The sequence below is a fragment of the Falco cherrug genome, chromosome 1 (assembly GCF_023634085.1).
Source record: "Falco cherrug isolate bFalChe1 chromosome 1, bFalChe1.pri, whole genome shotgun sequence".
In the NCBI taxonomy this organism is placed as follows: domain Eukaryota; kingdom Metazoa; phylum Chordata; class Aves; order Falconiformes; family Falconidae; genus Falco; species Falco cherrug.
The window spans coordinates 16,409,711-16,432,503 of record NC_073697.1 but is presented as its reverse complement, the minus strand read 5'-3'; the positions used below and the strand labels follow the sequence as shown (position 1 = coordinate 16,432,503).

At 40.0% G+C, this 22,793-nt stretch overlaps 1 protein-coding gene across 5 annotated transcripts in view; it reads right to left on the bottom strand.

The window, feature by feature from the left end:
• Nucleotides 1-22,793, bottom strand: part of DCLK2 (doublecortin like kinase 2) — a 98,420-nt gene that overhangs the window by 9,415 nt on the left and 66,212 nt on the right. For all 5 annotated transcript variants that reach the window (XR_008730670.1, XR_008730671.1, XR_008730669.1 and 2 more), the window contains 9 exons: nt 20,862-20,931; nt 19,805-19,913; nt 12,910-12,967; nt 9,331-9,450; nt 7,418-7,564; nt 5,029-5,162; nt 3,659-3,736; nt 2,041-2,137; nt 115-195 (listed from right to left, as the gene is read on the bottom strand). Coding sequence is in view for 2 of the 5 variants with exons in the window: in XM_027807745.2 (XP_027663546.2) it covers nt 115-195; nt 2,041-2,137; nt 3,659-3,736; nt 5,029-5,162; nt 7,418-7,564; nt 9,331-9,450; nt 12,910-12,967; nt 19,805-19,913; nt 20,862-20,931 (894 nt within the window). In the remaining 3 variants the exon portion in view is untranslated. The remainder of the gene's footprint in view (nt 1-114; nt 196-2,040; nt 2,138-3,658; nt 3,737-5,028; nt 5,163-7,417; nt 7,565-9,330; nt 9,451-12,909; nt 12,968-19,804; nt 19,914-20,861; nt 20,932-22,793) is intronic.

Below are 22,793 nucleotides of genomic sequence, written 5' to 3'. Positions count from 1 at the left end.
GACCAGTGGCTCAACAAACAGAAATGGGCATAGCAGAGGGGTATTGCTGCTTCTGAAAACTACGCTACAGATTTAATATCAAATTAAGAGATAAGTAGAATGCAATTTACTCACTGACACCCAGGGATGGCTTAGGATCTGTGCTGCTGTATATCGGGCTTCAGAATTCACATGTAACATCAGGCTAATTAATTCCTTTTTTAAGAGAAAAAAAAAAAAAAAAGAGACGTTTGAGGAGAGTGGAGAAGGATAATACAATGGAAATATTGTTGCACCAAGTTCTTCTCAGTGGAATTTTCTTGCTACCTGGGTGAAAAAAAAAACCAGCTTACAGTGACACCAGAACCAGTGTGAATTTAGTGGAACAAAAAACTTGCCCTTCAGGTTTAAGAGTATTCTGGACAGCATATTTCTTATCAACTTCCTTATTGTGTTCATGTTTCACTGCATCTTTTGAAATCAGATGAAAAGGAAATGTTAAAAAAATCAGCTATAACGGTCCAGTTTATTCTCTATATATTCATGCAGGTAACCACAATGAAAACGAACCTGGGACAGATGAGATCATCTATGGGCAATATACATGCACCTAGTAACAGTACATAAAAAGCACAAATCAAAGGCAAGAAACTGCATCTGAAATTGAAGAAACTGCTGAAATTAGGTGAAAACTATGTTCTCTTCTGTGTTGCTCCAGAAGAATAAAAGACATTTAACTCATTTCATCAGCTAAAGATCACCTGGTATAGGAAAAAGCAGGTAGATAGAAAAATGCTTAATTCTACTAATTATACGGTTCATCCCAAAATATTTGCGGCTTTCAACAAATTCTAGAGGCACTAGCACAGATGTCTTTAGCTTTATCAAATCCTTCCATGGGCCTTCCATTAATGGTGCCTACAGACACGATAAACCTTAAGAGGTCATTGATACAAAGCAGCCAGTAAAATAAAATCAAAAAAACACCCAACAACCCAAACCAACTTTCTTCAGCTGTTTATACATTCAAATTTCTTCCTATGCAACTAACAACTAGCTTCCTCATGTAATTCCTGGTTCTACAAGCCTATTCAGACAAGCATGTCCCCCTCCCAAATGAACAACATCATGTACTTGGAGCCAAATCCCACCCTGCAAAACCTTTTATAGTCTCCAAAGTGTCAACCTTCGTATTTTTATCAAGAGTATTTCAAGGAGATTGTTCATCACTTCAGTTTTGGGAAATGGCTTCTTCATGCATATAGTAACATACCTAACAGAGGTTTCCCAAGCAGCCAAGTTACTTAGTCTGTGTAAGTCTGAAGTGGAAGGTCACCTTTAGTGCCAAGATTGGGGCGCCTTGTTTGTTCAGAATATGTGTCTGGAAGAGCGTGAGATGATCGGAGCATGGGAAATAAACAGCCATTGGGAAAATACAGAAACATGCAACTTCTCATTGGCTGGATAACAATGTCCACTCGCTAATTAGTTCTCAGATATCATTTACAGCACGTTACTGAATTAGCTTGAGGAGCAGGGCTTAGAAGTAGAAACCTTTATCCTACAGACACAGTAATTTTAGACTCAAATGGCAATGGTAACACCAGAACTACTAGCAATAGCACATCAAGCTGGCTGCACCTCTTGAAAAGTTCTAATAACTGGCTGAAGTAAAATAGGAACAAATGATGCCAATTGCATTCAGTCCACATAGCAGCATTTTTTCTTTTTCAAAAGAGTGATAGGAGGGAAAAATTCAGAGAGACACTTATTTTACAGCTGAAGCACTGCACTTGGTATAATAATCCATCATTAAAAAACTGTGATGTTCGTGCATGTGATGTTCACTGAATGCAACTGGCATTCTGCTACACTTACTCAGCAACAACAATAACATGATGGCCTGCAAAACCCGAGCTTTCATCAAGCACTCTTAAACTAAGTAAAAAGGCACAGTGGCTGGAAGAGCGAGCAAGAGCCTGCTCTGAATCATCTGTTCTGCCTTTCGAACAGAGCAGAACAGTCAGAAACACTATTTCAGGTTGAAAAACAGATCAGTACCTTTGCTGAATCAGTGATGTTATCCCAGTAGGGAGAAGGAAATTCCAGCTTCCCAACGAGTATCTGATCAAAGAGGTCTTCTTGAAGGTTGTTTTCACTGTTAGAACAGCAATAATGAAAAAGATCATGAGAAAGAAGTCAATTTGTCATGCAAATTTTTAACTTGATTTGGAGATGGAGCAGAAATTGTATCAACTACTATAAATGCACAATTTGCAAGCTTATATAGTGGCAGCACTTCTGAGGTGTTTGTCGTAGTTAAGCTATCAGGAGTGATAAGAACAGAAAAACTAATATATTGAGGCGAAAGGACTTCCACTGGAATAGAGACTGCTTAGCTAACGTACAGGAACTAAGTCACTTGCCAGCCTAGTCCTAAAGGACCTGCTACAGAAAGCATGCGACAGGGGGAAGACGCATACTGAAATGAGCCTCCTCTGTTAAACTGTCACAACAGGAGAATTTTAAAAATCCAAAAGGGAGATATGGAAAACACATGATGATACATTTAGTTTACTGAGTATTGTCAGGCTACTGATACGGAAAAGGTAAGTACTTCTGTATCAAAAACACAGTATCATGAATACTCAGGGATCGACGGCAGTGGGTTTTTGGGTTTTTAACTTCTTGTTGGCCCTGTTGGCCCTAGCCACTATGAACACCCTAGCCTGTTTCTGTAACGAAAAATTTATCTCTTGGGTTGGTTTTACAATATTTATTAACCCTGGTTGAAACCTGATCCTAATAGCCCAACTTCCAAACTCTATTCAAAGCAACTGCCATTTGTTTGTATACTACTTCTCTCAAAACATGTATTCAGTTTTAAACATGAACTAACCATGTGCACAGAACAAATACCTAAACTAAATCACAGTTTTCCCATTAACAATTGTTTATATTTTATTCTTTGCAAAATATTCTTATTCAGTCTGGTGATTTTTAGTTAAAAACTAAGTATTTTGCTGTAAAAATAGACAAAAAGGCCGTGCATAAATAACTTAGAAGTTAAGAGGAGAGTTCCCTATTAAAATGTGCCAATTCCTTTTCATTCCCTGGCAAAAAAATTGCTGAGGCACAAAGCATATCCGTTTGATTTTTAGTAGAACTCACACATATTGTGACACTGAGTAGCAAGAATCACATCTGCAAACTCCATCGCTCATATGACACTTATCAAAAAGATTAACAAGGTCGAAAATGCAACATAAGCAAATTCTTTCCCTCGCTTCAGTTTACCATTAACTTTCACCCTCCACGCTACTAACTAGTCGGCTGCTGTGTCGAAACACCACCGCCAGGGGGCAAAGCACACCCGCCCACCGACGGGCTGCACGCCGCAGACAAAGAGAAATGCCGCCCCACACCACCGTACCCTACACACCGCAGCGAACCAGTTACTCCCTTAGAAAAATAAGCACCTACAATTGATCCCAAAACCTGGACAAGAGGGACAAGTGAAAACATTTTAAAAAAACAACAAAGTGGTAAAGAATATGTGTCAATCGAATCCATTGTTTTTTCCCAGGATGCCTTCTTCAGGGAGGTAGGTAAAGACTTGCAAAGAAAGCAGGCGTGTGCTGCTTTACTGCTTTTCCCTTTGACAGATGGGGACACTCACCTGCGAAAAGGTGGAAATCCACATAACAGTATGTATGTAATCACACCCGCAGCCCAAATATCCACCTTTAAGCCATATCTGAGAAAACAAGACTGTGTTACTTGTGCTAGATTAAAAGAAAAAAGGTCATTCTAATCAAACAATTGATTATATTTACATGAATATATGTTAAGACTCTGTCCTGAATTATTTGCTGCTGATGTGGAAATGTATTGTGTACCTATGCATCATTGTACTTAGCATCCTTCAGTCTTTAGGAAACCATGATAACATTTTTGCATTGTTTTTTTTTCATTCTTTGGGGTTTGTTTTATAAGCCTCAGGGCTCTCCAAGGTCTTCTGAATATACTCAGATCTGATTCGGTATCAAGGTTTCCCGGTCCAGAATCACTAATGATAAAAGACAAGGATGTGCTTTCTCATTCCCCATATTGGAGTAACTATCTCTAAGGTTATCATGTGTTGCTAAGCAACAAGAAAGATACCAATTCTCCAGTGTCTTAAGTGAGTAACATAGGGAAAAGAACTGCACTTTTCTTTTAAAGCGCAGAAATTAACACACTAGAGGTCAAAAAGAGGTCTTTTTTCCTATTATTTTCTATCCAGTAGATTCAGTTTGTCAAAATCTATAACGTGCAGATGAAGTGCCCTTTGATGTTTGAGCTCACTGCAGCTGTGAAATATTTCTCGATATGACAAATGCACTGAACAATGCTTGAAACAATACAACAAACCTCCCTCCATTAGGAAGACCAAATTCAGAATGGTCACAGCTATGCCAAGAGTCAGCTAGCACAGAATGGAAGTCTAAAAGGTCTAAAAGGAAAGATGACTTGTGAAATTCTACAGAATTATTTTGTATTTGTGCAACCATCTGTTAAATACAGAAAAATGGGGCTGTTTATTTAAACCAACAGTTATCAAATAGCATGCATCACCCAAACAAGGTCACTTGAATCGACATGATCTAAATGGATCTGCTCTGAGAACGAATTTAGACTGGGTGACTTCTGGAGTCTGTTCCAAGAGAAATTATTCCCTTTCTGACATGAACACTGTGTTTTGCTTGTCTTGTTTTCCCCCAAGCAGCTGCCTGGCTGGTACAAGGGGCTCTGAACAGTGAGGTGAGGCAGGGAACACAAACCAATAAATTCCACCAGCGCTGGTCCTAGGGAGGTGGTAAGGAGGCGAAGGTGAATTCTAGCAGCAGGGTAGGCAATGAAACCAGCCTCTTTGAGGAACGGAATGATGCCAGCTTTCTCATAGATGGGTTGGTTACAAAAAGATGGAGGACCACCCTACTAGCGCATGCCAGTTGTAACAACAGTCAGGTTGGTTACAAGACCTGTGTCTTAGTCAGTCATCCTCACCCTGTCTCTGCAATGATTTCTGGAGCCACATATGTGGGTGTACCACAGACGGTATATAAAGGTCCTTCAACCACTGTTGCCAGTCCGAAGTCTCCTAGCTTCAAAGACTTGGTTCCGTCTGGATATTCACATACCTAAAATCAGCAAGAAATAAAAACAGAATGAGGAAGAGAATACTGCATTTTTAAAATCCTTTAATTTTTTTGGATAATAATCATTGCGCCCAGAACAGAGGAGAGGTAACTTCCACAGCCCTGCAGGGAAAGAGGAGAAAAATGGTACGGCCACTGATTGCCACCGCGCAGCTGGAGCTAGTGTGCAGTGGAGCCGTCTGCCAGCTATGTAGGTCAGGCCATGACACAGCCTCGAGCTGGGGGTGGGGTGGGGGAAGAAAACCCAATTCTAGGATGCTGAAGTTTTAAATATATTAAGAAAAATATAATACCATTTGACTGGGACCTAAAATTAAAAAAGGGATTGGCAGCTACAATCAGATTTGTTTAACATCTCTCGCTAACTTAGCATAAAGCTAGTCAGTCAGCACATTTCATAGGCAGATGTCTTCCCTAAGCTCAGTCTAGGCAAGCTCAGCACAGGAGTGAGAAAGCTGACTGAAAAGCGTGTAGGTTCCTGTGCAGACCCAAGTGCACCTTGCCCTATAAAGCCCTATAAAGAATCCAGCACATCTTGTTCGGAGTCATTTTGTTGATGAAAGAAGCTAAATTTTAATAGAAAGGTGTTATACAACAGTGATAGCAAGAGAAAATCAACCCAGACTAATAACAAAGGAAACATCTCTAATAAATGAATCTCGGTTTTGTTCTTGATGTAAAATGCTTATGTTAGCAAGATTTCAGTGGGATCTAGTTTCTAGAACGTAGGACTCCAGAATGGCTGGATTTATTTGGTTTCCTCAAACAACTGGATACTGCTAAGGCAGACACACCATCCTTCATTCCCCTGTGTAATTCCCATCATTAATGGAAACACTTGTTCTCCTTGATACAACATCTTCATATCTGCTATTATTCCTAGAGTTTGGATTTTTAAATGCATGACTAGGAAAAAGAATGTAATTCAGACAGCTGGATGACCCTGTGCAAAAGAACAAACTACTTGCAATTGTAAGTAGCAATTGATGGGAATTATTTGCATTTACATTCAATACCAGCATGTTATCTTAACATTCTGCCCCTGTCAATCACAGTGAATAAGATTTGCATCTGTTGGGTTATCTCTTCAGGCTTTCTAGGCAGAAAGGACGTTTGTGTCTACTTATACCTGATTCAGTCACTAATGGGAGTTTAAAATTTCCTTCGACTGGCTATCTTTGAAGGTGCACTGATAACAAGCGAGACTTCCAGCTTCGTTTTCTTTCCCTTAAGTGCCATGTTGCTGTGAGTACATTTGCCAGGAGAAGCCTCCTCTCCCTTCCTTTTGCTAAACAACCTAATTTATTTGAGAGCTTATTTAAATTGCTAAATACTGTCAGTGGAATTACTTGGGAAAGAATTGACTATTAAGTGGAAAATATTTTCAGCTCATAGCCCTATTCTTGTAACAGTTCAAAATCTGGTCTGGGATAAGCCATGACTCTTACTCTAGATGCAACCTCGTTAAACAGATTGACGAGCACCACAGAAGGCTTTAAGAAATTCCAACAAAATTTTGATGAAAGCTACTAGCATTTCTGATGGCAGTGGCTCAAGCAGGCAAGATTACGGTTCTGTTTGTTCAGTGCACAACACGTAATGCCTAACGCCCGATATGTAATACCCGAGTATAACCTCTGTGTATAATATAAGCAAGAGAGCATACTGCCCCAGCTCTGTGAACTCCAGTCTAAGCAGTTCCCAAAGCAGACTTCACGGTAATTCCTGTCAACACAGTTATTTTATGTCTCTGCTGAAAACGAAAGTAGTCAGTCCCCTAGGACAGAATAAATGTACGTACAGAGTTAATTCATGGCTAGAATACTGGCAAATCATCAGAAAGATGCTCCTACGATGACAGTGAACGAAAAAGAAAAAAAATTGCTTGAGATAACCACATGATCGTTGGAAGAAATTGCACTCAGCCCACCTTTTCTCCCACTTGCAAACTATAATAAATAATTCATTGACATAGCTTTACAATTCATTGTTTGTGAGACAATAGTCCTGCTCATCCAAATGGCACCCAATCAAAATGTAAATAAAGACAGGTTTAAGGACAGGTTTGAGCACAGCTCACTTGGGTTATGGTGATTGTTATCTCATGGCAGAAGATTTATTTCATACATACCTATTCTAAATTAATATTCCTGCTCAGCTCCTTGACATTTATAAACGAGCATTTGCATTAATGAGAACAAAGTAAGAGAAAATATTAGAAAATAAATGGGACATACCAGGAGATTTTCTGGCTTGATGTCTCTGTGCACAATGTTGAGACCATGAAGGTATTTGAGTGCACTGGCTAAATTGTAGACCATTGCACTCCCATCTCGCTCTGTGTATTTTGTAGAAGAAGTGATAGCATCAAATAGATCTCCTCCCTAAAGTAATGGAAAGATAATAAATCACTACACGAAAAATAATTAAAATGGTATTTCATAAAAGAGCTGTGTAAAATCTTCCTTTACAAAAGACATGCTCAAATGCCTGTTACACAGTAAAAAAAATTATTTTGCGGAAAGATGATCCTGTCACCAAGATAGTAGACTGGGACTTGGGTCATCTACATTAAATTCTCAACTGAACTCCAGGCTTCTGGTGTTTGAGTTTGGGCAAATCACAACTCTTCTTTGTTCTGATTTCATTCTATTGATCTTCCTACCTTTGATCACTCATTTATATTACCTACAGGCATAGGCATAGTTTCCCTTTTCTTCATCTTGTCAATATAATACCTTCACATAGCAAAACCCAGCCCTGATTATGAGTAGAGCCTAAAGTAATATACATGAGCTCAATAATAAAAGACCTAAGGTAATAAATATCCAGCAACTGTAATGAACTGCAAATTGGAATTTCTGTAGATATTGCAGAAATATCAAATAAATCTAGCTGAAGAAGACAAACAATGTAAGCATGATCATTTTCCGACCTAAATGATTCTATGATACAATGAAGCGCAGAACCTACACATGGTTTCTGAATGTGCCGGCTGTGCAGGCTCCGATTATGGGTGCCCTATTCCTCTTGGAATACGTAACAACATGCCAGCGAGTTACTGATGCAGCATTTCCAGCCACTGCAACAAATTTTACGTGGGTGTCTCTGTGATGGTTACCCTGGATACATCTGTGGGAGTGATCTGTCTGAGCTGTGGGTGGCATTCCAAGCATTTCAATACATGTGGAAGAGAAGCAGCAATTCAGGAAATACTGGCCAAGACGGTGGTGTATTAAAATGTAAAAAAAAATACTGTCTTAAAACCAAAAAAGCCTCAACTATATAAAAATAACTTATAGAAAAGCAGAGGAATGGGTAGGCTACAGAAATTATGAATTCAACGACTACAGACTTTAGATGTTTCCCAGGCTGGCAACCGCTCTAGAGGGCACTCTTGAATCGAACAATGTTTCAGACAGAAATAAAACTACAGTGATGATATATATTATTTGTATCTGACATGCCGATCAAGTTGATGTGCAGTGTTGCTGTGTATATACAGAACACAGGCGAGAGAGCATGACTAAAACTTGACACAACTTGTGTGTTTGTTTCACAAGGTAACAGCAAAATGAAGGTTTTTGTTTTCTCTGTGCATGTATGAAAGCAGCATCTATTTTCTGGTGAACTGGAAATCAGGTGAGTGAATGTTTTGTATAAACAAAACGGGTGAGATTTTTTTGAGTTTTGATTTTGCTGGACCATATCACTTGAGTTTAAACTATTCATTGCATCTATTGTCTACCAAGATAAATTCATCGAAGGGAGTTTGTTTCTTTAAAGCCAATTCTTAAATAAAGACATTACTGAAATAAATGCAGGTGTTCCATCAGTAGATGCATACCCCTATTGTCTCTACATATTGTAAACGATATAAAAACTATTATTCACTTCTCTCTAGACTACGCACATTGTAAAATTACCTTAAATCTGTGTAAATAGTCTAACTGCAATAGAAGAGCTGTAATTCCATTAATATAGCTGATTGACAAGGGTATTTGCATGATTAAAAATGCAGGTTGTCACTGAAATCTTATTTGGTTCTGTCTCCCAAGATCTTAACGCTCCCTAGATACTTCTCAGATTTCACACCAACACAGAGAATGAAAAAAAAACCAAAGAAAAAAAAAATTATTCTTAGTCTTACTTTGACCAGCTCCATCACCAGATACAGTTCCGTTGTGGTGTCCATTTCCTCTATAAGCATAATGATATTGGGATGCTTCACTCGACGCAGAATGGACACTTCATTTTCAATCAGGTGTTCCTGTTCAGAAAAGAGGACAGAAGTTTATCGGAATAGACATGAAATGGCCAATTCACTCTCCCTTTGATCAGCGGAGCCCTGATCACCGGACCAATGAGCACCTTTTTTGCTGCTTAATTTATATAGTAGGGGGTTACTGTCAGAGGCTGGATTGAACTTGTATTGTTAACTGTGGTGAACTGTACTTCACCACTGACCAAATGTAAACTGAAACACCATTATTTCACACAGAGAACCAATGGGATATCGCTGACAAAAGACCCCAGAACATGACAGCAATTCAGGAAGTGCAGATTATATTCTTATGTAGGTATTACGAGGTGAAATTAAGTTCAGAACCACCCTGCCCCTGAGCTGGATCACTGTACCCTGCCACCCCCCATCAATAGTTAAATGGTTTTGATCCTCGCCCCCCTTCACCTTTCATTTAGTGTAGGTTAGTCAAGGACAGATTACCTAGGATTTATTTTCACGGAATTTATTTTTTAAAAAAGTGGTGGATTACATACAGGAAAAATATAACTGCTTTGGTTATGAATTTTAATTCATTTTATATGTATGTTCAGATTTAGCATCTGCATAAAACACTAGTTTCATTACACTTTGGCAGATAACAAATCATGTCACTGGCCTTGGAACTTACTCATGTTTAATGCACTGATTAGTAGCATGCACTTCATGCATTTGTGAGCAGAGCACTAGGAGATGTGACCCACTGTGCCTAGGCAGTGATTGACGATCTTACGCTATCATTTCACCTTTTATTTCCAGGGTTATTTACAGACGCACTGTGTTTTTGCCAAAGCTTTATGTGGCCATTTAACTCAGAAACCATGTGCCATGTGTGCATCTCATTTTGTGAGAGTATGGTGCGGCATATATGGGTTAAACAGTCACACCTTTGAAATTCAGTTTGAAAGAGCATCAATTGTCATTCTGAACAAACATATCTGCTCCAAGCAAAGTGCTCTGGAGAAAAAAAAACAAACAAACATGAAGCAGTTTTGTTAAACACGATGCTGCATCTCATCAACAGACAAACGTGAACAGCCACAGCATACTAAGCCTTACGGATGGAAGCCTGTAAATTCAAAACCAGCGTTGAGTCCAAGCAGAAACTAGAATCTTATTATAGCTTTTTCTACCTAAAGAACAGGTAACATATTCAATTTATCGCATCCATTAAATATGACCGAGGCACAAGAGCTTTACCTCTGCTTTCTTTGTTTCACTTGAATAAATTGTTAACTGCTTTAAATAAAGCTCAGGCGTAAGTAATGCTTATTTAAAATAAACAATATATTTTTTTAAAGGCTCAAAAATATTGCTGAGCTACCATTTTAATACCTTTCCTCAAAATGCTGATACGTAGTTAGTTTTCAACCACCCCACTGTTTTTGCTATATTTTTTCATGTAAAAAAAAATAAATCTCAGACTTGTAAAGTTCTCCTAGATAGTGCAATATAGATTTCATTCTACATTAATATGATTTATTTACAGAGAAATTGTTGTATAATTAACATTTAAGCTGCTTGTAGAAAATACATTAGTCATTCAAGTTGGAAACACAGATAGATCCACTGATGGATACAAATACATTAAGATTCAAGTTTTGGGACATAAACTGCTACAGAGCAGTGAGCAACTTAAGAGTCATGCGTACTTGGACCAGACGGGTGTTTTTAAGGCAGGGCTTATGCTGGCATGTGAAACAGAGTGAGGAAGGAGTAAGCTGTAGCAAAATTTCATTCTTTTCTTTGTTGGAATTCTTCCTGGACAGTTCTGCCACTGTCCTAAGGGGTATAAACATCTTCCTAACAACAGTCCTCTGCTGGTACATACACATACATCTGTAGGTGGCTATACAGACACAGGTCCTCCAAGACAGACAAGTATACATCCCTGGGGGTGATTTGTTTGTTTTAAAGCAGTGAGAACTATAAATAGAATATATAGCTAAAATCTGTGTAAAAAATGGATTGTCTGTCTCTAGACCATTCCAATTTATGATACCTAAGCGCTGACTCAGACAAGTAATAATAAAGCAACTAAGACTGCAAACTGCACACATCACCCAAAAGTTCTCTTTTGCAGTGAAACACACTGGGTCACCCTTCCCACAGCCAAAGAAATGGCAACATTTTAATCTCAAAAAGGCAATTTAGCACTTTTTCTTGCGGTTATACATTTGAGAATTCTTTCTAAATTTTCCCTTAAATAAACCTAGGGACTACGAGATAAAGTGATGGTGAGGCGGGAACGCTCATCTCCTAGCACAAAATTTAAAATGTGCATAGATAAAGCATTTCTGTTTCAGGACCTCTACTTAAAGCAAGTCATCACAGCAGGTAATGCATTAGCGTACAGTAATATACAACTCCTTATCATACAAAGAAAAACATACAGACTTGCTACATCTTCCTACAAGGTCACATTCAGCATTTGGAGCTCTGAATTACACTTCAGAGCAGTTACTCTATGTAATTGACAAAAAGGGCACCTGCCTTGGTGGCAAAGTTACCTTCAGAATCATTTCAGTGCAATAATTTCCATAAAAAAATAACGTGCTTGCATCAAAAAGTCCATCTTTTCAGTTATCCTTGACAGAACGGTGTATTTCCTACTCTCAAAGATACTTTAATACAGAATTTGATTGCTAATTAATACTGTGCCCTCAGTGTTGTTGTAGCTAACACTAAACTATGCTGCATTTGATTCCTAAGTTTCTGGAGAGCACTTTGGTTTTAAGGTGTCACAAAGCCGTGACAGGAGAAGTCTTTGATTTGTTGTTATATATGCCAACGTCTACATTCTTGGCTGTAGGTTGGACGTTTTTTTCTTCCTTTTTTAAAATCTCTGTACTTGGGAAGAAGGTGAAGAAGTCTGACACTCTCAGATACTTGCTTCGGTGTAACATGGTGTTCTGCTACAAGCATTTTTGGACCTTTTTTTTTTTTTGAGGTTGAATTAAAGAAGTTTAAGGATCTCTGTTGTTAAGAGATCTTTGTTATACAGGATGGTGAAACTACATAAGCAGAAATAAATGGTTGCAGAAATATCTTTCCCTATGTTCTGCATATAAAAGGAACATGTACAGCCATTAAAAGATAAAAATAAGAGGCAGACAGGGATGGGAATTACATAAATACACACAGCTGCAAATTTCCTCTCTCATATTTTATAGAGCAAAATCTTTCTAATGTATTTTGGACACACATTAGCATTTTCTTTGTTAGTCCCATAAAATAGAGGGCAATTTGTTTGGTTTTTACTCTATTATCTAGTAGATTAACACTCACTACTTCTATGATTTGCTTCTTGGATACATTATCATCCTTTTAAACGGATATTCTGAAAATAGTCAGAAAACCCAAACACACCCACCATTTATGACTAATGAGCAGCTGCTAGCTCTGTTTTTGCTGTTTTTCTTACACATGCAAATTGTTGTACAGTACCTTTCCACAGCATTTAGCCTTGTCTATGATCTTCAGTGCAAACTCCTTTCCTGTGGACCTAGCAAGAAAAATACAAGAACCATTAATTAGAAACCACTCAACTAATTGTGGCATTATCTGTAAGAATACATTACTGTAACAGAATGTCTTGCCCCATGGAAGGTTGCTGACAGAAAATTCACAAAATGGACTTGATTTTGGTTTTTGTTTTCTTCAGCAGCACTTGTGCCTGCTGTTTCCCTGACTACCACAACCTCTCTTACTTTATGTATTAATCCCAGGCTTCAGCTGCAATTCATTCTTCTGTGACCTGGCACAACTCTCCGTCACTTCTTTAATGCAACATGCAAAATTTGACTCCAGCCTTCCACTTAGCTTTGTTCGACTGGGAGGCTTTAAAGTTAAAATCATACGCATTTATGTGTAAGTGAGCAGCAGAAAGACTGATACCCTAGTGGAAAAATTCAATAGGCTTCAACAGAGCTAAAACCCCACAGTTCGTTACACACTAGTCTAAAATCCCACAGAATTCATTAGGCACTGATTTTGACCATTTCTATTTTGTATATTCTTTCTCTATTTCTTTAACTATTCTGTGGGATTCTTCAGCAGTCATCTAAAGTCACATGACATATATGGGTGGTTATATACAAAGTAAAAAGGATTACTGTTTTCAGTAAATCCTGTCAAAGAAAGGCACTCTTGTTTGCCTTTTGTTCCTTTAAGGAGTAAAAATCTCAGTTTTTCCAGAAGGGGAGAATAAGAGAAAAAAGCAACACAAATGAATTACCTTTTTTTTCCTTTTTTTTAAAAAACAAAGATGACATTACTACTGATATTAATGATGAACTAAAAAATCACAAGAGAATGCTGAAAGGCCCTGTTGCTACTACTTTGTGTTGTGTCTGCTACAGACTCCAGCGTGCATCAGAACACCACTAGCACATATGGCAGAAAACACAGGAGACAATTACATAAGCAAGAGTCAGGCATGTTATTAAACTTCCAGGTTAATTTTCACTATATTTTTGATATTAGATAACACTAGTCAAAATCAAAACCTTACAAAAAAAGGAACTGAATTAATGTCTCCCATGTGATTTATCCATTATTGAAAAAACGTTGTGGAGAACTCTGCTCTGGAAGTGCAGCTGTATCTATGAGGTTGTCATAGTTACAACCAGATCTGGAAGTGTTATCTAAATGGTACCTGTGAAATGTCATCCTCTTACATTACGGACCCAATGTAAAATCCACTATGAATACAGTGTGTAATTCAGAATCACAGTTTATGCGTTATACCAACTCAAGTGCATTGTCTGAAAGCCTGCAAACAACTGACCAGCAAAACCCACTTAGCAAATCTTTGGCACTGAAGCTGTGTAGAAAGAGGAGTTACGACTCACAAAACCAACTCATCAACCAACTTCCAATCCCTCTTGCAAATGTCCTTTGCTACAGCACTTAAGAAAATACCCTGGATATCATCCACATAATTTGTGTGCTAATTCCACTGCCTGTCACACACCAGCATTATCTGACAGCTTTCTGGTATTATTCTGTCTCGCTGTCAGTGTCCATCTGTTGACTCATGTCTTTAAATACAGACATATAGGGACCCTTTACCAAAGAGACCATCGTAATCTTTTTGTAGAACAGCTGGTATAATAGGATCCTGGCTCCACTACTAAGGTTTCTAAGCACAACATTATCAAAAATGAAGTAAAATAATTAATAGGAATTAAAAGACAAGCATTTATAGTTGGCATTTCTTCTCTCATTGCCATTATTAGCAACTATTGTTGCATATTTGCTTTATATATGAAATTAATTTAATAATGCTTCATTAAATATTAAGATTGGATCACATAAAACTAGGTTTTTTTAGTTTAATTTTGCCTTTTTTTTCCTTTCTTAATAATTTGCAGGGTTTTTTTTTCTAATCCCCTCATTCCAAAAAGCACAGATGATGTTTTGAAACCAAGTGACTTAGCATCCTTTGTCCCATTTTCAGTGGAACTTCAGTGTTTCCCAAAACGCACAGTCAATATTCCTGAAAATGAAAAATGACGTTATTCTTTTGACCTGTGGTCTTTCATGAATGGCGTTCATTCTACAGATAACAAAGGATGTGTGGCAGTTTCAGGGTACATGGGAAAACACAGAAGCATCATTCATTTCATGCCTGCGCCAAAAACTTCAAGCACAGAAGAGCCTTCGAGAGACCAGGTGTGCTGGGGCCCGGTAGGATCTGCCTATCCCAGTGGGGAAACTGCATCTTTGGGCATCAGCTGGCGGCGCTGCCTGAGGGAGCTTTAAACCAGAATTGATGGGGGAAGGGGATAGCAGCAGGATCACAGTAGGTAAGCCAAAGCTTGGCACGGCATCACCTGAGGGTAGCAATGCCAGTCTGAACATTTACACTGTTCCTGGGAGCATGGAGGGCTTGGGAGCCTAGCTGAGATGCTTGTACTCTGACACATGTGGTATGAGAAACAAACAGGATGAACTGGAAGGGTTGGTCAGCTCCCAGAGCTCCCTGTCATTGGTATTGGTGAGACTTGGTGGAATGAGTCCCACAGCTGGCGTGCTGGGCTGGAGGGCTACAGGCTGCAGGAGGGATAGGCAGGGCAGGCGAGGTGGAGGTGTCACGCTATACATAAGGGAGAGGTTTGATTGTATAGCACTTACAGCTAGCGATGACGTGGTTCAGAGCCTCTGGGGAGGATTAGGGGCGGGGAAAACAAAGCAGAGGGTGTCTACACTGTAGTGGGTGTCTACTACCAATCGTCCAGCCAGGATGTAAGCACTGATGAATCCTATAGGTAATTAGGAGAAATTTCTGGATCAGCAGCCCTTGTTCTTGGGAGATTTCAACTTCCAAGCCATCAGCTGGGAATATCATACTGCTGTGACAAGCAGGTCTTGGAAATTCTTGAAGTTTGTAGAAGATCTTGTCACAGGCACTCAGCCAACTAGGAAAGATGTGAGTACAGACTCAAGGGGGATGTAATGGTAGGTGTCTGTCTTGGCCACAGTAATCATGAAATAGTTGAGTTTAAAATGTTTGGTGTAATGTGAAAAAAAGACAGCGGAGTTGCTGTGCTGGATTTCAAGAAAGCAATCTTTAAAGTATTCAGGGAGCTATCGGGCAGAGTACCCTGGGACCTGCTTTTAAGGGCTGAGGAGTCCACAACTGCTGTGCAGTCTTTAAGAACCACCTTGCAGGAGCACAGGAGCAGGCAATCCCACTGCATCGTTAAGTAAAGCAAGTGGGGCAGAAGACCAGCCTGGCTGAACATGCAAGTCCTCGTGGAGCTCAAGAGGAAACAGAAGTTGTATGATCTCTGGAAGCAAGGCCAAGCTTCGCAGCAAAATTACAGAGCTGTGCTTCATATATTCATGGAGAAGACATGAAGAGCCAAAGCTAAATTAAGAGTTGAAACTGTCCAGTGTTGTGTCAGAAAACAAGAAAGACTTTTTAAAGTATGTCAGTATGTCAATAGCAAAAGGGGTTCTAAAGAAAACACTGGATTGCTACTTGTTGAAGACTGTCACCTGACTAACAGAGACTAAAATAAAGCAACGTTTTTTTTGCCATAGCCTTTAGTAACGCTGAGAGGCCCTGGGCTGCCTGGTCCCCTGAGCTGTAGGACCACAAACGCAGGAGCAGTGACTTTCCATGTGTGGACACTGAAATTGTAAGGGACCAGCTGTACCAGCTGGATGTTCCCAAGTCACTGGGGCCTGGTAAGATTCATCCCAGAGTACCGAAGGAGCCAGTGGATGTGATGGCAGGACTCCACTCGATCATCTACCAAAGGTCTTGGGAGCCTGGGGAGGTCCCTGCTCATGGAAGATAGCCAACGGTTTTCTGATTTACAAGAAGGGTGTGAGGGAAGACCCAGGGAACTACAGACCTGTAAGTCTAACCTTAGTTCCTGGAAAAATGATGAAGAAGATCATACTGGCTACTGCTGAAAGGCATTTAAAAAACAACACAATCATTAGGCATAGCCAACACAGGTTCACAAAGGGAAAGTCCTGTTTAACTAATTGGATGTCCTTCTTGATAAGGTCACCCTCACCTTACCCTCACCGGCGTGGATGAAGGGAAGGCAGTGGATGTAGTTTTCCTGGATTTTAGTAAGGCATCTGGACAAGTTGTCCAACCGTGAGACGAGCAGGTATGCAGTGTGCTGGCGAAGAACTGGCTAAAGGACAGGGTTCAAAGGGTTGTAGTGAACAGGACTACAGCTGCCTGGCAACTGGTCACCGGCGGTGTTCCTTTAGGTCTTAGCCCTAGGGCTGGTTCTGTTTAATGGTTTTGTCAATGATCTGGATGCAGAAGTTGAATGCACCATCAGCAAGTTTTCTGGGATGTGCTGTTGACTCTCTTGAGGGACAAGAGGCCTTGCAGAGGGATCTAGATAGACTGGGCTATGATCAATGGAATGAAATTTAACAAGTCAAAATGCTGGATTCTGCACCTAGGATGGAGTAACACCAGGCACGGGTATGAACTGGGAGAGCAGCGGCAGGAGAGCAGCCCTGCGGCAGGGGATCTGTGGGTCGGGCTGAGGGCAGGCTCAGTGCCAGTCAGGGATGTGCCCTGGCAGCCCAGAGGGCAAACTGCATCCTGGGGTGCATCAAACACAGCATAACCAGCTGGGCAAAGAGGTGGTTATCCCTGGGTGCTGGGGTGGCCTCACCTTGAGCACCATCTGCAGTTCTGGGCCCCACGATTTAGGAAGGTTGTTAAGGTCCTTGAATGCACCCAAAGGCAGGCAACAATGCTGGTGAAAGGGCTGGAAGGAACATCCTGCAAGCAGCAGCTAAGAACTTTGAGCTGGTCTAGTCTGGAGGAAAAAAAAAGGCTGAGGGGTGACCTCATTGCTCTCTATGGCTTCCTGAGGTGGGGAAGTGGACAGGGAGGCACTGATCTCTTCTCCCTGCTATCAGTGATAGGATGTGTGAGAATGGTTCAAAGCTGCGCCAGGGGAGGTTTAGACGGGACATTAGGAAGCGTTTCTTTACCGAGAGAGTGGTCAAACAGTGGAACAGGCTTCCTAGAGACATGGTCGATGCCCTGTGCCTGTCGGTGTTTAAGAGGCATTAGGACAAAGCCCTTAATAACATGCTGTGACTTTTGGTCAGCCCTGAAGTGGTCAGGCAGTTGAACTACTTGCCTGTTGTAGGTCCCTTCCAATTAAAATATTCTGTTCTATTCTCTGCTATTCAGTTTCACTTAAGCCTCTCACATGTAGCTTCTTACAAAATTAAATGGGCAGGAATCCAGTTGCAACTCAGCTGGCTATATTGCCTTCTCATGGTTTTTGCAACAGACCTGCAGTGTTTAAAGCAGTAGGGACGTGATTACACACTGATGTGGTAATGCTTGTCAGGAACCAGAGTTTGTTGGTAGAAACTGTTCAAAAAGAAAAAAAAAAATCAGGACCTTGGAATCTAGATGTTTACACTGACCAGAAGCATTATCTGAAACCTGCACATGCAACAGGAACTTTCCTTGAGCAGTAAGTGTAGCATATTCAGATCACATTTAGCCATTTTTTTCTATGTATCAGGACTGTGCTTGTAACTCTAGGAGTTGCTGCCTAAGTCTTTATTCCTTACTCTATAAACCTTACATGCCTGCACATCAGTTTCTCAAAATAATATTAAAAATAACAATTGTCACTTGCTGCTATAAACCACCGAATGGTGTATTAGACACTGTGTTACACACCACCTGCCAATATTACTCTCAGTAATGGAGGGAAATAATCCAGATACAGTATGAGGAAACAACTATTTTGAGAAAAAGCAACAGGGGCTGCAGAAACCTATGTTTCAGTAGAGAAGGCCCCAGGATCAGCCTCAGTACCCAACCCTTTTGGCCATATGGGTGGCTCAGAAAAAATATCTATGCATCTACGATCTGCTAAGACTGGAATGAAATGTTTCCATTCATAATTATCTTTCTTTTCATTTAAATAAAATCAGCAGATGAGGACGAAATAACAGAACCTGTTCCTGTAATTTCTATGGTTTTTACAGACATTTGCTGAATTTGCCCAGTATTTGTGTACAAGTTAGAGATTCCTCATAACAGTTAAGAGGCTGACATAACTCTCAGATTGATGAAGACAGCAGAAGGTGGTTCTAAAAAATACACAGAGAAAGCGACAGTCAAATCATCTGTTATGTTTGCAACACCAACGAAGTGTGACACAAAGCTTGCAGAGGAAGAGCAGTAACACAGCACAGGGCTGTAAAGGTACCCTGTCTAACTTATGGGAAACCAGGCACAAGAATATTTCAGAGTCTGGACTATTAAAGGGCTGATTTGAGAAGTCTCTGGCTATTCCAGGCACTACTTCGCAGAAGAAGCAAGCACAAGGGAGACAGTAGCACAGGCTAATAGCCACCGACAGCATGTCTTTAAGCATACTTTGCCCACAGTATTCTGAAAGCTGTGAAAAATCATTTCAGCAGCAGGCAGTAGGGATACTACAGCAGCAGAACTGCTGAGGCAGAAGTGGGGTCTCACAAAGACTGTTTAGATGCCACATACAATTGCCCACCATCCACAACAGTCTGTTGTGTGAGGAGATTTCTTGAAGATCTGTGGGGTTTCCTTAAGAGCCTCCATTAGAAGGTGATACCTCCTCTAGTTTTGGGGATAAAAAGCCATGTTCCTCCGCTGCTCTCATATCCCTTTACTGGAATAATACATAGGAAGCTCTGTGTGTTTCTCTATGCCTGGCTCTCCTGTAGGCATATCTTTGCAACTGCCCTTTGCTTTCATCTCATCACATTCCCTATGAAATCATGCCAACGCACAGGGCTTTACCCAGTAAAGCAAACAGCAGTACAGAAAAGTTTCCTTGCTCACCGTTCTATGCACTCCTTTACAACAGCAAAATTGCCATCACCAATCACCTTCCCCACTTTATACTTCTCAAGAATGGTAGATGACCCTGAGCACTTGTTTCCATTCACACCTGCAAAAGAGCAAGGTCAGTAACGCAAGCTGAAGAGAAGTGTCAGCAGGATGCAACATATCCCCAATGGGTTCCACAGGCACAGAACAAATGCAAAACAAAACTTCAAAGCAAGCTGTTTTCTTCACAGCTTATTCCTTTTTTTTTATCTCAAATGTAAGAAAGAACAAGACAGGACTAACCAGAATTGTTTGACCTTTTAGCACACAAACTAAATGTCACCATGTTTTTGTGGTGGACATATTCTAAAAGTAATGAATGCAGTTAGAACGTCCTCAGTCCGACTCAAAATACTTTTTTTGAAATATCTTTTTGCATACTCAAAGCAAAAACGCAAACAAGATTAATCTACAATGCATGTAAAAGAATCAAAAGTTTTATCTGCTGAATTCCTTCAAGTTCCCTTAGCTGCTGCTGAAACATCCAAAATGCAAATAAGCTTGATAGCTTCTTATTTCATTATTAAAAAATGTTAACATTTACTCTAAAATTAATTTTAAAAAATACCTTAAAAGCCCCACATTGCTTTAAAGAGATAGAGAATGAAAGGTTAAGTTTAGGTAATGTCAGTTGACGGGCTAGTGGTTCTACCTGAAGCACAATGTGCTGTTTTGAGGAGGGCTCCACTTTCAACCCAGCCACAAACACATTTCTGATGATACTTTGCAGGTCACGATCAAAATCACTCAAATGCTAATAGTGACTGTTGAACAGCAGGGCCCACTAAAATGCTACCACTTGACAAGCAAAGAACAGAATTTATTTCCTAGCTTTACTGCCTTGATGTAGAAAATGCAGTAAGAATCTTTCCAAGATAAGGTTGTCGACAGGGCATCAAAAAGAACAAAAAACGATTTGGCATCATCAGAAACCACCTAAAAGTGCTAAACTAACTGCCAACTAAAAGAAAATTTTTGCACGGACTGTTAGCAATTATTGGCGCCTTACCTTCAGGACTCTGGCAATGTGATTCAGGTACACCATTCACATTGGAGGAAGACCCACCATGTGGAGAGATCTATGGAAGTACATAAGAACTTATTATTTCTGATCATAATCACAAGAAGATGCCAGAGAAAAAAAAAAAAAAGAGAAGTTAAAAAAGTCACCCTAAAACCACCTATACAGAGTCAGTTTACTTTTCCACTCCCATCTTATTTTCATTCTTGCTTTCTCACAGTTCATCATCATTACAATACATCATTGTCACTTGCACCGATATGTTTCAGCCCTGCTACTCTTATTTAGATTGGTAGCTGAACAGACTTCAGTAAACAGTAAAGAAAATTCCCTCCAGCTGCACCAAGTTCCATCTAAACACTACAGAGCCAGCGTGTGTCGAGGCAACGTTCCCTCCTCATTCTACACAACCAGGTCATTACAACACACTCTGGCACGCGGTTCCACATAAGCCAGAGAGCCACCTCCAGGCAACGATTCAGTGCCCACTGCAGCAAGCATGTGCTCTTGTGCTGAAGGCTAACGCATCTCGTCATAGCTGGCACTGCCTGAGGTCTCCCTACCTGAACTCTGTCAATATCTGCTCTCTTCAGATGAGCACTGAAGCATGCTAGGAAGGCGATGTAGGAATGCTTGCATGGCCCTACTAATTCTCATTTAAAGAAGAGAATTTTGACATAGGCGGCCAGGTACTTCTACAACAGTGAGACCCGCTTGGCAATCTAGTGGTCTGTATTTCAGGTTATTACGGATGTGATGATTTATGACATCTACAACCAATTCAAGTTACATGTCTGATGTGAATCCAGACACAGATCCAGTCTTAGTAACTGTAAAAATCAAATACCTACACAATTATAAAGGGTGAAGGCTGAAGGAAACTACTTTTGCTGCACTAACAACTTAATGGGTATTCAATCTGAATCTTCACAATTCTATTTAAAGTCACCCTGCCATACTGCCCAGACACACACACACCAATCTATTTTTATTTTAGAAAGGGGTGGAGGCATAGGAATGAATTCCATAAACAGTAAAATGTACTGAATGTGCACCACTGTTCTATAAGCTCTCCCATTACAGTTAAGAAATGAAATGATGAAACTATGAAATTAAAATATAGCTTAGATCATTCCCCCTACTCTACATAACATTTCTTGCTGTTCTGTGAAGTTCCGTATCTTGTTTTCTTCATGGGCTATTCTAGTAGTTCTCACCACTCACCACATAAAGGATTAAAATACTTTGCCTTAAGCTCACTGTCTGTTGAAATGGCTTTGCATGACACCAGGAATGCAAATGCAGCATTTTCCGTTTTAGCCGACATTGTCTGGTTACACTGCTGAATATTTTAAATCATTAACACTATTGTCAATGGAAGAACTGAACTGACAGATAGGGATATTGTCTAAAAGCTCATGAAATGCTAATGAATGCTTAAGTTTCTAGCGGCAGCTGAGCTGCCAGATCAGCTAAAAGTACAGTAACTAGAATCTGTACAACTTAATTTTGAAGAGCCTCTAAAACAATGATGTTTACTAGCATTTGGCATAGAAGTAGCATCAAACAGCAACCAGTCAGGTACTACTCTGCTCCTTACTAATAACCTAAACCCAGGCTATGTTAAAGCTACTGTCTTTCTGAGTTACCTGTTTATTTAACCAGGAATAGGAACAAGGACATTTGGGTTAAATGTCATTTGTGCAAATTCATGAGTCAGTCTCTTAACCAGTCAGTCACATTTTCTTCAAGTATGAAGCAGAGATTACAGAACAGATCACTGCAAAGTACTAGTCATCAGCCAAAACCATTAGTAATCTATTTTGGGTTTTCAGTGAGTGACAATACATGGGAATATCTACCCCAGATTTCCAACTTCCTTCATCCTTATAATCAGGTCAGAGCATGACTGGGCACATT